At 56.2% G+C, this 13436-nt stretch overlaps 1 protein-coding gene across 3 annotated transcripts in view; it reads left to right on the top strand.

Annotated features, from left to right (window-relative positions):
• The window catches only part of TSPAN11 (tetraspanin 11), a 72851-nt gene extending 61333 nt beyond the window's left edge, over positions 1-11518 (top strand). The window contains exons 7-9 of one of the 3 annotated variants that reach the window (XR_006294700.1): positions 49-135; positions 324-406; positions 6790-11518. Coding sequence is in view for 2 of the 3 variants with exons in the window: in XM_043564321.1 (XP_043420256.1) it covers positions 49-135; positions 6790-6849 (147 nt within the window). In the remaining variant the exon portion in view is untranslated. The remainder of the gene's footprint in view (positions 1-48; positions 136-323; positions 407-6789) is intronic. The other 2 variants (XM_043564321.1, XM_043564322.1) reach the window with 2 other exon arrangements.
• The last annotated feature ends 1918 nt before the right edge of the window (positions 11519-13436 follow it).

Genomic DNA, 13436 nt, shown 5'->3' with positions numbered 1-13436 from the left:
GCCTCGCCTACTTCACGCCGGCGTGCGTGACCTACCGTTACCTTACAGGGAGGCTGCGTCAGCAAGCTGGAGCAGTTCCTGGCTGACCACCTGCTGCTCATGGGGGCAGTGGGCATCGGGGTGGCCTGTCTGCAGGTGAGTTGGAGCGCGGATTAGGAGAGGGGGTTGTTTGGAAGAGTTCTGAACCCCTCTCCCATCGGCAGAGATCACAAATCACTGACCCTCTGCACACCCATGCGCTCTCCTGCCCTCTCCTCCCCTCCTCTTCTCACTACTTGCCCTTGGCAGCCAGGAATGAATCACATGGTCACTCTCTTCCCCAGAAAAGATGAAGGAAAATGCCTGGGGGCCTGGGGGACAACTTGAACTTGTAAGAGACCTGGGAGGAGTGTGAGTGTGGGCTCAGGTATGTGCATGCACCCTCTGTGTGTGCACGTGGGTGTGTGTGTGTGCACATGGATTACCCGCATGCATCTATGTGTACATGGGGTTGTATGCATGTACGTGCGTTTAGGTGTGCTTGTGCATGTGTGTATATGTGTGTGCATGTACAAGTACCAATTCCTGTGTGTGTGTGTGTGCGCGCGCACACACATGCCCGTGGATGTGCACTCCCCGTGTACTCCCAGCTCTTTGAGCGATGTCTTTTGCTCAGTTTCACTGTTCCACCCCTCCCTCTGCTGCCACCCAGGAAGTCAGTGTCACTCTCAGATCTGCTTTAGTCAAAGGTCCATACAGAGGAGTCAGGAGGGCACCCTCAGGCTGGGGCAGATACAGGAGCAATGGCCCTGCACACCCACTTTGCCTGGCACTCTGCTTCGGCCCAGCAGGTTCTAGAGGGAGCTCAGCACTGCCCCACCCTTCCCACCCCCGGGACCACCTGCACTGATGAGGAAAGGGGTGAGAGGCTGGGACCTCAGAGAACCTGAATCGAACCCTTCCTCGGCTCCTGTATGACTTAGAGCAGTTACAGCCCTGCCCGCAGCTTCTCCGACCACAAAATGTGGCTCATTTCCCGAACCACATAAGGTCTAGAGAAGAGCGAGGTGATGAATGTGACACACTCACTGTGCCGGGCACGGGTGAAGGCCTCCAGTCAGTGGAAGTGGTTGTTATCCAGCCATCTGTAGACTTCAGAGTGGTTTCAGGTGCTTTCTATCATTAGATCCCCACCACGACCTGAGACCTGGGCCAGGCGAGGTAGTAAGTGTGCTCCCATTTTACAGATCAGAAAGTTGAGACCCAGAGAAAAGACTTACCCAGGGTGTCACATACTGAAGTGGCACCCAGGTCTCCTGGCTCTTGGTCATTTGCTTTTGCCAGCCCCCTCCCCCCACCCCGCACCTCCCCAACCGCCAACACAGATTTCTTTGGAAAGCAAAGCAGGGGCTGGTATCAGCAGCTGGCTCAGGGAGGCTGCCAGTGTGGGGTTCCTTCCAGATCACCACTCTCCCTGCCCACATCAGTCTGTGCGTTCAGAGGACCTAGCTGCCGCCTCCTCCACTGGGCTCGACACTCTGGAGGAGGGGAGGGACCAGGCAACCTCAGGCTGGTTATTTCATCTCTGAGCCTCAGTTCCTTGTTTGTAAAATGGGGCTAATTATATCTAGTTTGGTGAGAGGATTAGCAATATATATGTAAATCACTTGTCACTGACGAGCAGATAGCAGGTGTTCAATAAATGGTACCATCATTATTTTTATCATCTCCACCTGGGCACATTGTCTCTCAAAAAAGCCCTCATTGTTTCCTGGCCAGAGCAGCTCCCCCTTCGTCTCCATAGTTAGCATGCAGGCCGGGAGCCCCAGGGGGCATTAAGCAGAGCCCCTCTTTTGCAGGACCCTAAGGCAGGCCTTCTGTCCCACATACCCCAGTGGGAGCTGAGGAAGGGGCTGCTCTGTGCTCCAGCGCCAACTGAAGTTTCCAGAAACCTGCTGTCTCCTTCAGGTGCTGAGGGGGCCTGCTGTGCATGGACACTGACCAGGCCAGGACCACACTCCCCATCCACTTCCTCCTGGTCTCTCTGGCTGTGGGAGCCCGGAGAAGCTGAAGACAGGGGCAGTGAGGCCTAGAGCAGGGAGTGGGTCTGCCAGTGCCCCAAGCCCAAGGTCAAGGTGAAACAAGTACCCTGTGAAAGTACTGCTGGGAGGCCATGTTGTCAGGAGGGTGCCTGCCTGCTGCAGAGGGGCTTCCTCCTTGTAAACATCCCCGACCGTGAAGTCTCAGTCCTCCAGGGCTCTCTGTGGAATGGCGCCAAGTGTCCCTCAGAGAGAGCTTCACCCAGCCACCACTGTGGACCCCCATCCATAGCCCAGATTCTCCACTGACTCTGGCTGAAGCCTGTCCTGCAGCAGCCAAGCCTCGGTTACAGCCCCCTCTGCTGGCCAATGCTGGAACTAAGCTGCCCAAGTCCTGGTTGGCCACCAGCCTTGAAGGGCTCACACCAGTCGTGTCCCTAAGCTCACAGTCACCCTCCACCAGTGTAGGTATCCCCACACACGCCCAGCCTGGCACTTCAGAGACTCCCAAGGCTCAGGAGATAAACGGCCAAGGTGGTGGCTCATGTTTCCCTAGTCCCCAGGACTAGAGGAGACCTTGCTATGAAGTCAGAGGACCTCTCCTCTTCTTATGTGATCCTGAGGAAGTCATGTTCCCTCCCTGAGCCTTGGCTTCCTTCCCTATAGAACGGAGGAGATGGACATTGTTGAGGCTTCCTTTAAGTGGCAGAATTCTATAACCCATGGGAATCTCACGTAGGAGCCCACAGTATTAAACAAGCATGAGGTGGTGCTGCTGCGGTTGAAGCAGGAGTTGGGGCTGTAAGATTCCATGAATTTTGGTAAGAACCCTGCCTCAGTGTGACTCCTGTGCCACCATATTCTAGAATGTTGAGGCATGTCTTGTGCATACTGTGAACACCAAGCAGAGGATGTGACAAACATAACAAACCCCGATTCCAGCCATTTGGCAACCTGTCACTTGTTGCCCTGTGGATGTGTGGACCAGGGCTGACAGGCTTAGATCGTAGCAGGCTGGGGGGAGACAGGATCTCCACAGAGCCTCCACGGCCACAGGCCTCAACCTGGGCTGCACATGGGGACCACCTGGGGAGTTTTAAAACTGCCCAAGGCCCCGGCTGCACCCCAGCACAATTAAATCACTTTGTCTGGGGTTGGCACCCAGGCACCAGCATACTTGTGAAGCTCTCTGGTGGGTCCAGTGTGCAGCCTGGCTGAGAACACTGGCCCACATGAACGACAAGAGCCATAGGGCACCTGGAAGTCAGATGTGGGAGAGGTCAAGGGCCAGGGAGAAGATGGCACCATCACAGTCCTTAACCACCCAAAGGCAGGCAGGTGGGGGAGGGCACATTCCTGGGAGGTACCAGAGGACAGACAGGAATAACAGGTAGAATTTACAAGGAGACAGGCTGGAGAACTTGCTAACAATTGGAATCTTCCAGCAGTGGTCCCTGTGAAGCACGAAGCTGTCTGTGGCTGCAGGTCGCGGCAGAAGTTGGCGGCTGGCAGGGACCCTGAAGTGGGGAGACCCGCATGTGATGAGCTGCAGGTCCCTGCCCCGCTGCTGCGTGCACCTGTTCCTTTCAGCAAGACCCTGTAGGGCCCCTCTGTCCACATGGGCATGTGGCCATCACTGCTCTGGTTTTCAGACCTGACAGGGATAATTGGGGTCTGGAGTTACCTCCAAATCAGACTCTTTCTGGAAGGACCTTACCGGTTATCTAGGCCAGTGCCATCAGCCCCGGCTGCACATGACAATCAGATTTGAAAAGTACCCTTGCTCGGGCCCCATGCCAAGGATTCAGGCTCAGATAGATGGGACAAGTCCTGTGCCTGGGTGTTTTTTCAAGCTCCCCAGGTGATTCACATGTGCACCTAGGATAGAGAACACTGGGCCCACCCCTTTCACATATACCTGAAGACAAGCCCAGCGACATGGTCACTTGCTAACAGTCACATGGCCACCGTGGCAGAGCCAGCCAGGACCCCAACTCCAGGTCTCTCTGTTGTACACCAGCTTCCCTTTTGGGTGGACTCTGGAGGCACTCCACCTTGGGGTAACTCTGGCAGAGAAACTTCTACCCAGGAAGGACATAGTGGCTCTGCCCCCTTTTCCTACTGCCCTGCTCACACACAGACTCTGGGAGTCTCCCACCCAGAAGCTATGCAGAGTGAGCATTCGTTGTTAGTTTTGTAATGAGAACCTCTAGGTGCCAGGTGCCATGGCCAGTGCTGGGGCCACACCAGTGGGCAGGATGTGGTCCCTTCTCCCAGGAAGCTTTCACTTGAGGCAGGAGGCACGTAGAACATGGGTTGTCACATGCCATCAGAGGCACTGTGCAAGTGTGAGACTTGGGGCTTGGGGGAGCATGTAAGAGGCCCTAACCTGTCAGGGCAGTCACAGAAGACTTCCTGGAGGAAGTGATATATAATTAAATCTTGAAGGAGTTTGATGGGAAAAAGCAAGAGGGGAAAGAGTGACAGGGCGAGAGAATTGAATTGGCAGAGCCCTGGCCTGCTGCAGTGGAGGGAGGGCTTTATCCTGAGGGCTCTGGGGAGCTACGACCTGGCCTGTCAAAGCCTCAGGATGCAGGAGGGGCTGGGAACCCTGATGTTGGTCCTGTCGTCCTGGTTTTTAAAGACTCTTTCCAGGGAAGGCTACCAAGCAGTGAACAGATTAGACGTTTCCCTATTGAGATTTGAGACTCAGAGAGGGTTATATCTGTGCCCAGGATCACACAGCCCTAAACAGAAACTACCCCATTCCTACTTCTATCCCAACATTCCCGTCCTGTAGATGGAAACATGTTGCAGAACCCAGAAAACTCACACGACAGCAGAGATTGGGATCTGCAGGTCAGTAAAAGGGAAACTGAAAGATGACATTGGATTGGCTTCCTGGGGCCTCCCTGGCCCTTCCTTGGTTCTCTTGGTGACAATCAAGTCCTGGCCCAAAAACCTCAAAAGCAGCTGAAACCGTGCCACCTCCCTGTTGTAAACAGCCCCATGTGGCAAATGCTGTACCTAGGCAGGCTGCCAGAAGAGGGCGCCATGCACCACACTGCCAGGCCCCCCCGCGCAAGCTGGGCGCCCCCGCAACCATCTCCACGCATCCTCCTCCATTCCTGCTCCTGCACTCATTACCACGTGTTTCCTCTGCTCACCCCGTGCTGGCCACGCAAAGTTGTGGGTGCTGATTCGTCCACGTCCTCCATCAGGAAGGAGACGGCGGTACCAGGGATCCGATAGCTTCCACTGCTCCTCTGCATGAATCAAGGTGCTTGTGTGTGTGCACGTGTACGTGCACGTGTGTGCAGACCTGTGTAGACATGTTGTGAGTGCATCCTTAGCCCCTCTGCATGTGTCAAGGTGGGGGCGTGTGTGCGGACATGCACCCTGCCTTCCCTGGGAGGCTCCCTGGTGGGAACACACATCTTCTACAGAAGTAGCAGTTATGGGCAAGCTCCGCCCTCCCGGTCCCCCAGCACAAACTGTCCACTGTAGATGTGGCCTCAAGTCCGTGCTGGCCCAGCTCTTCCCATCTGGCCTCCCCACCCCCCTGCCCCCGCAGAAAGAATCAGAAAGATCCAGATGACCCCACACGTTAGCCATCAAACCACGACATGGGGATGGGGAAGAGAGGGTGCTGCACGACACCTGGCTGGAAAGGCTGCGATGGCACCTGCTTAAAGCCAGTGGGAGACAAGATAACCTCTCAAGCTGCCTTCAGTTTGTGGCACTGAGTCGGGAAGGAGATCGGCACTGCTCTCGGTACCAAGTCTGAAAGCTGCACTCACAGGGTTCTGCCCTCCTCCCATGTAGGGGTGGAGAGGAGAGAGGAGGGGGGAAGAAGAAGGGCTCATCCTCTGCCACCTCAGGCAAGCTAGCCTTGCAAAGAGAAACCAAATGCCTACTAGCCCATGAGCGTCTTCATCAGCCTGCCCTCCTCCCACTGGTCAGAGCTCCGGGTGCATCCAGAGGGGCTCTAGCAAGATCAGGCCAGCAGCAGCTATTGGAGAAATTTGGCAATGATGGGGCATTGTTCCCTATCTTCGGGGAGATCCATCTTTGCCCATGTGCCACAGGACATTCATGGGGCTGCCCTAGCAGCGCCCTCTTTCCTGTGGGTGGGGAGTCTGGATCCAACGGCATCATTACCATGGAAAGATCACAGGCATGGGTCTCCGGGGTCTGACACATCCACATCTTGTCCTGCATTTTAGAGATTGGAAAAGTGAGGCCCCCCCAGGGGGACAGCGATTGCCCAGTACTGCCCTGCTCTGGGCAGGATGCTCTTCTCGTTCAGCTAGTGGGTGTGACAGAGAGGCTATTAGGCAGGCTCCTAGGGCCTGGGTCTGGTGCCTCATTCCCAGCTAACTTACAGGACAAGTTGGGGACAGCTCCAGGTGCTCCTTTCAGAGCCTCAATTTCCCCAGTGGCTTCTGTGAATCAACTATGAACCTTGGTTTTACTCTGGAGTCTGAGAGCAGCGAGACACAGACAGCAACAAGGGAGTGGAACTACTGCGGCTCAGGATCTGATGAAATCGGGCCATCTCTGGAGATCGAGGACCACAGACCAGCAGTGCACTGCTTGTTAGAAAGCAGAATCTCGGGCCCCACCCCAGACCTCCTGAGTTGGAATCTGCCCTTTATCCAGGTCCCCATGTGTGTGCCCAAGAGGGAGAAGCCTGCTGCAGGGCACTGCGGGAGAGCAGCTTCATGGGGTTCTGATTTCTCTTTGCTCCTCTGCTCTCTCCACCTGGCAGATCTGCGGGATGGTTCTCACCTGTTGCTTGCACCGGAGGCTCCAGCTGCATTTTTACTAACGGCCGACCGCGTTCCCCTCTGACTGCCCCTCACAAGGACAGGTGCCCAAATCCCATCTTCCAGGCCTGCAGAGTCAGCACCAGCTCACCTAGGAACTCCCAGAAACTCCCCCTACTCTTCCCAGCCCCTTTGGATCCACCAAGTGCCCAAGACTATGGCTCCTGTGATTCCCACCCAGGCAGGGGGGACCCATCCTGTGTGGAAACAACAACCAGAACCCCTTACCAGGCCTGGGGATCCTGTGGACGACAGGAGGGTGATAATCAGACCCTCCACTCCCTCCCAGCTCCAGAACCTAGAATGAAGGTCTGAAAGCCCCCCTGGGATGCCTGCATGGGGCACATGATCTCCCCACTGGTGCTGAGCACCCCTCTTCTTGTCTCTGCTTGGTGTGTTTTTCTCTACCCACAGGGAAGTGCTTACCGGGGGGGGTGGGGATGGAAGCAGGGTTGGCTCTGCCCCAGAAGATCCAGCCCTTTGATCTGCCCGCCCCCACACCTCCTCACCTGGGAGTACCCCTGCGGTCTGGGGTCTGGTTCCTTCCCGCAGGGTCTGGCAGCAGAGAGGCCTGAGGTGAGGCCCCGGAACTGGGGTTGGGCAGCAGCAGGCTGGTGGGGCCACCAGGGCAGGGAGGAAGGCAGGTAAAGTGGCCACACCAGCACATGCTGCACCAAGACCTTGCATCCAGCCTAGAAACCTTCCCTGGGAGAGGTACCGCAGAAGACCATGGCCTTGAGCTCCAGTCTACAGTAAATGACCCTCAGGGGTCTCCCCTCTAGGGCCTGATTCTCTGGGATGCCAGGTGTTTTAAATGATCTCCAGCCCTTCGTGTCGGTGGGAGTAAAAATCCTTCCTGATTAGGCCAAATCACAGACCCTGCAAAGTTGGAGCCACTGAGAAGGTACAGCTCTGAGTAGAAGGGTGCTGTGCCTGGAACCCCATTTTTCCTGGGCCCACAATCCCCAACCACATATGGCCACCACCATTCTGCCTCCAGGAGCCCTCGCTCTGCTTCCCAGAGTGAATATAGTGGCTTCTTTTGGTTCTCTCTTGCGTCTCTGAATCAGGCAGGGAATTTTCAGGAAGAATTTTCTCAAATACTAAGGGAGAACAGAACAGAAAGAAAATCCTAGAAAATGCAGAATATAGATGCTGGCAGTTTTCCAAAGAACAGGTGTCAACTTGTAAGACAGTCATGGAGACGAGACCCTCCCCCTCCAAATACCTATTACAAGTGGGTAACTTGTAGCGAGAGAACCCCACACCTGGCTTCCCACCTTCCAGGTGCCGTGCTTCCCGTGCTGGGGACCCTCTTACATCCCACCATGAGAGAGTGGCCCCTTGTTGCCAAGATCAAGGGCAAGAAAGGTCACACCTTACCTCCTAACTCATTCTAGGCCCCAGTCTGATGAGCTCAGTTCTTGGTGACCTGGGGAGTCCTGGGTGAAGGGTGTTCTCCCTTCCATACACAGCTCACTGCTGTCCCTAAACACAGCCCTCAACTGCACAGAAACCGTACTTGCTCAGAACAGGGATTCCCCACATGCACAGAGGGAAGACCAGGTTCCGGGGGCAGATGGCCTCCCCTATCCTGGGGAATCTTCTTGCGGCTTCTCTCCTCCACCCTCACGGCCCTGGGGCTGCTGATACAAGTTCATTAACAGGATACCAACTTTCCAGCAATCCCAGACTGCACCAAGGCTGGAAGAAATTGCGCTGTGACTAGCTTTGCTGCCCTCCAGCTTCCTGGGACTCGTGCGGACAGTTGAGAAATGACTGACTCCCAAGCTGTGTGCAGCTGGGCGCAGGCTGCCAGGTGTTACCAAGTGAGGGCTGAGAGAGAGAGTTCCTCCTGGGCAGGCAGCGATGCCCGGGGAGGCGCTGTGTCCTGTGGGACATGTCAGCCCCTGGCGGAGTCCCTGAACTCTTTACTGAGGTCAGCTGGGCTTGTGGAGACGGGGACAGGGGGATGGGCGGGATCGCTTGCACACCTTGTTGTCTGTCCCTGCCCCCCCCCCCCCGAGGTGGGTTAGGCTGTCCTAGGCTAAGGGCAGGTGATTCCACCCTGGGCACCTGCCCACCCAGAGGGCAGCTGGAGGATGGATGGACCAAGCTACAGAGAGAGAATGACCCAGAGCTTTTGGGAATGGTGACCAGCTAGCTCATGCTCACAGCTTGGGAGGGGTGAGGGTTAGAGGGAACTGAGGCCCAGGATGTGACAGGCTACCCGCTCAGGGCATACAAAGGGCTGGGGTCTGGAGCCAAGAATGCCGTCCCCAGTGAGGTGTGCCCACCCCACCTGAGAGGACGCAGATCTGCGCCACCCAGGATGACTGCCCCTAGGTCCCTGCTTGGAGACAGAGAGAGAGAGAGAGAGAGTGAGCCATGACTGTTGAAAGCTGTCCTCAGTCCTGTGTGAGCAAAAGGCCCCTACACACTGGGACCCAGAAAAGAAGCCAGCATTTTGTAAAGGTCAGAACATGGCGGATGCTGGGATGCACACAACCTGAGTCCCCACAACCTCGGCCTTCCCTCCCGCAGCGCGCAGGGGTGGACAACCCCAGGGCACGGCATGTCCCCCACTCTCCAGATGACCTGTGTTGGGGGAGGCAAGAATGAAACTCAGTGTTTGGTGAGGAGATGAAGTCTTGTTTAAAATGTTTGTGACCACCCTTTTTTCTTCTCCCTACCTCTCCCGCCAGCCTTGCCCCAACCCCAGGGGCCCCTCCGGCCTCGCCATGGGGGAGCGTCCAGGGCCTTGTGGTTACTGAAGGCCTACTGTGTGCTTAGAGTATGTTAGTCGTGTAAGTGCTTTCTCTCCCGGTAATCACAATGGGAAGGTACTATTCCCCCACTCTGCAGATGAAATTAAGGCTCGGAGAAATTAAGAGGTTGGCCAGTCAGTAGCAGTGGTTGTCGACATGCCACCCCCAGCCGGGTAGAAGCAAGGGGAGCCAGGCTGAGAGCCCCGTCTCCTCAGCATCCTGCAGCTCCCCATCTCTGCAGTAAGCTGTCAGGCTGCCGTGCAGGAACAGTGCGTCCCTCAGGGGCACTAACAGCCGCAGCCTGGAACCCCCTCCCAGACTGGATGAAACCATCCATCCGGCCCCGGCCCAGCACACCCTGGACATTTGCAATCAGCAGAGCAGTGTGGTTCCCTTCAGACTGACAGCCAGGCCCTCCTGGTGGAGTGGCTCAGGCAGCAGGCGGCCCTGGGGAACCATCACTCAGGGGAACAGCCAGCCTATCACCTCGGGTGCCAATGCTGACACCAAGTGAGGGCAGACCAGACCTGAGCAATCAGAAACCGCAAACAGGGTGTGGAATCTGGTGCCCATGCAGAGATCACATGTGGGGCCGTGGAGGGCTGATGAGGGCATGGTACACCCCTCTCCCTGCTCCGTACTGGGGGCCAGGGGAGAAACCTCAGGTTTCATGCATCAGAGCCGCCCTGGGCAGGGGGGAGGCACCCCGGGTGGTGATGTTAACCACCTTGTGCTACTTTTGCCTCCCCTGTGTTGATGCGGGACTCTGGGCTGGCACAGTGTGGTCGCTGTCGTAGGGAGGGGGTGGCCTGAAATCTCACCAGGCTGCTCACCCTGTGTGCTTAGACCTGGAGGGGCCAATGCAGCACTGAGGAGGGTGAGGGTAGTGAGCCCCCTGGGACTCTTGAGCTCTGCAGCCAGTTTCAGTCTTAGGATCTGTCACTCTGGTCCATGCCTGGGGTTGGAGGTGGGGAAAGTGAATTGAAACACTTTCATCACCACCCATCCCACTTTCTGCCTTGAAAATGTTTGCTACTTTCTGGCCACTTCGGGCCTGGGGAGAGAAGGGGAGGGGGAGGGGAAGGCAGTTGATTAGCAAAGGACAGAACCCATCTTCCATGTCACTGCTGTGTGGTGCTCATATCCCCGAGGATGCCGGTGATGTGTCTGAACCAGCAGTTCTCAAACTTGAGGAAGCATCCAGCCACCTGGAGGGCTTTCCAACAGACTGCCAAGTTTCACCCCTGAGCTCCACATCTGCAGGGGTGAGGCCAAGGACTTGCCATCTAATGAGTTCCCAGGTGCTGTTGGTGCTGCCGGCCCTGGAACCACCCTTTGAGAACCACTGCTTTAGACCACGCCACAAAGGACACTCTGCCACCTTCCTGTGTGTGCCACAACCCCCCAGAGTTCCGAAGCCCCTCAGGCTGTCCAGCTGGCCAGAAACGTGCCTCTCCAGCAGTGCCCTCTGGGTGGGTCTGTTATCTCGGCCAGGAGACCAGGTGCCTGGGTCCTCTTCCCAGAAGGAAACAGATCAGGTTCCCAGCCCCCTTTTCCCACCGCCTTCTGTGTGCCTTGGGAGAGTCTGGCTCCATTCTCAGCACCCCCACTTTCTAGTTTAGCACATGCACCCCCTTCCTCTCCTGCTTATGCCCCCGAGTCACCCTGTGCAAGTGCCCCTAGGAATTCCAGGCAGCCCAGGATTAGGCCAAATGGGCTTCTGGAACCAGCTGGCCCATGGATATGGGATCATCACAGTATTCTAGAAACAGAGAAGTTGCCTTAACCTCCCGCCTATAGAGAAGTTGCCCTTATTGTAAATATGCCCTCTCCTTAGCCGGCCTCAGCGTCAGCCTGGCCTCACATGCTGGGTGGCATGATAATAAAGGAATTGTATCTAGGACTACCTTCTGTTGCTTTTTTCCTCCTCTGCAGGGAAATCCCAGGTAGCTCATCAGATGTGTTTCAATCTACCGTACAAGCGGAAGCAGACAGTCATGGGGAGAAGGGGAGGAAGGAGGAGCCCTATTAGGAAACCCAGTGATTGGGGTCCCGCTTACCCTTCTTTTATCAGCTCCCACCTTTCCTCTGTTTGAACTGACCTCACTTGCATGTGTGTGCCATTGGCTCCTGGCTCCACTGGCTCCTTGGCAAGAGCCAAGCTCAAATGAGCGAGCTTGAATCGCGTTCCTCTTAAAGCTGTCCGCCTTTGGTCAGCCGGCATCCCCGCACCACTCACCATGATGGACGGCAGCCTCTGTCAGTGAGCCTCCGGCCTGCACATCCTCCTGCGGTATCGCCCCCTGCTGGCTGCAGCAGATGCCGGGTATGGTGAAAAGTCAGGGGCAAGGGGCCCTCTCTGGCTGGCCCTTGGGCCCCAGCTGAGTGTTGGAAGCTAAGACATGCATGCCTACTGCTACCTGGGCCCCTAGACCATCTCACTAATTTGTCCATCTCCAAGTCCATAGTGGGATGCTTTTTCATCCAAATGCGGAAAGACTTCAATCTTACAAGTCAGAGGAGCTGAGGGCATCAGGTTGCCCAGTGTGGAGCTAAAAGGAAGTAAATGCTTTGATGCATTGACTTGATTTCATTCACTATTCTGTCTAGAGAACTTGAGGCAGGTCAGTGAGTAAGCCTGAACAGTACCTGGGAAAGCCAGACGCTGAGGACCCCAAGATGGCAGGAGTGGGTGCGGTGGGGAGGCAGACTAGAAGTGAGCCTCTCGTCTGGGGAGAACCTGGAAGGGGCCTGTCACTTGCTATCTAAGCAGTTGGAGTCTGCAGCCCAGGCCAGCTCCCGTGTGTCTCTCCCTCCCCTTTCGTCGAGAGCATTCACCAATCACAGCAGCAGCCCTCTGATGGCCTGGATGTTGAGAAATGCACCATTTGGGCCTATCCAAGGTCTCCTATCTTGTTGGACCCAGACATCTCACCTCCACCATCACTATGAGTATGAATGTGTGTACACATGTACAGAAGCACACAAACGTGCCTGGGACAGACGGGCGCCCCTCTGCGCCCCTCCCTGCTGCACACAGGAGCGCCATGGGTGAGTGTAACTGCTGTCTGAAATGGCTGTAGGAGCGCCTGGGTGGCTCAAACGTCCAACTCTGGGTTTCGGCTCAGGTCACGATCTCATGGTTGGTGGGTCAAGCCCTTCATCAGGCTCTACATTGACAGCATGGATCCTCCTTGGGATTCTCTCTCTTTCCCTCTCTCTCTCTCTGCCCCTCCCCTGCTCGCTTGCTCTCCCACAATGAATAAACAAATATCAAAAATAAAAATAAAATGGCTCTGGTGGCCAACTGGGGCCTCAGGTAGGTGGGCAGCATCGAGCAGCTGTGTGAAGCTGTCCTTGGTGGCTGCTGCGTGGCCTGTCGGCTGCCACTGCTCCCTAGCAGTTGCCAATGCCTCATGTCAGTCCCAGTGCCAGGCTGTCATGTTGCCACCAGGTGGGCTGCTCTGAGCTGGGACCCTGGTTCCCACTCCGTCCCCCCCCCAACTGAGAATAGAGAGGCTGCTGGTGGGGGTGGAGGAGACACAGGCTCCAAATCCTGGATCATTCCACTTACCTTCTTCTTAAAAACAAGTACATGGAAGCTCCTACTTCCCTTTTCCTTCAACTTCTGTCCTGGGATGAAACCCTGTCGAGCGAGGACTGGGCGCAAAGGAGAGGCAGCTGCGAGGGACCCAGAGGGATCTTTTGGATCAGGCCAGGGGTGAAGAGGGCGGTGAGCAAAGCTTCAGTCTGGCCCTTCCCATCAGCAAGGTGCAAACAGCATCACTGCACTGAGGACATGTGCAGGCCAGCCAGAGCCA

Source organism: Prionailurus bengalensis, chromosome B4 (assembly GCF_016509475.1).
Source record: "Prionailurus bengalensis isolate Pbe53 chromosome B4, Fcat_Pben_1.1_paternal_pri, whole genome shotgun sequence".
In the NCBI taxonomy this organism is placed as follows: Eukaryota; Metazoa; Chordata; class Mammalia; order Carnivora; family Felidae; genus Prionailurus; species Prionailurus bengalensis.
The sequence above is the reverse complement of the archived record's forward strand: the minus strand, read 5'-3'. Positions and strand labels throughout refer to the sequence as shown.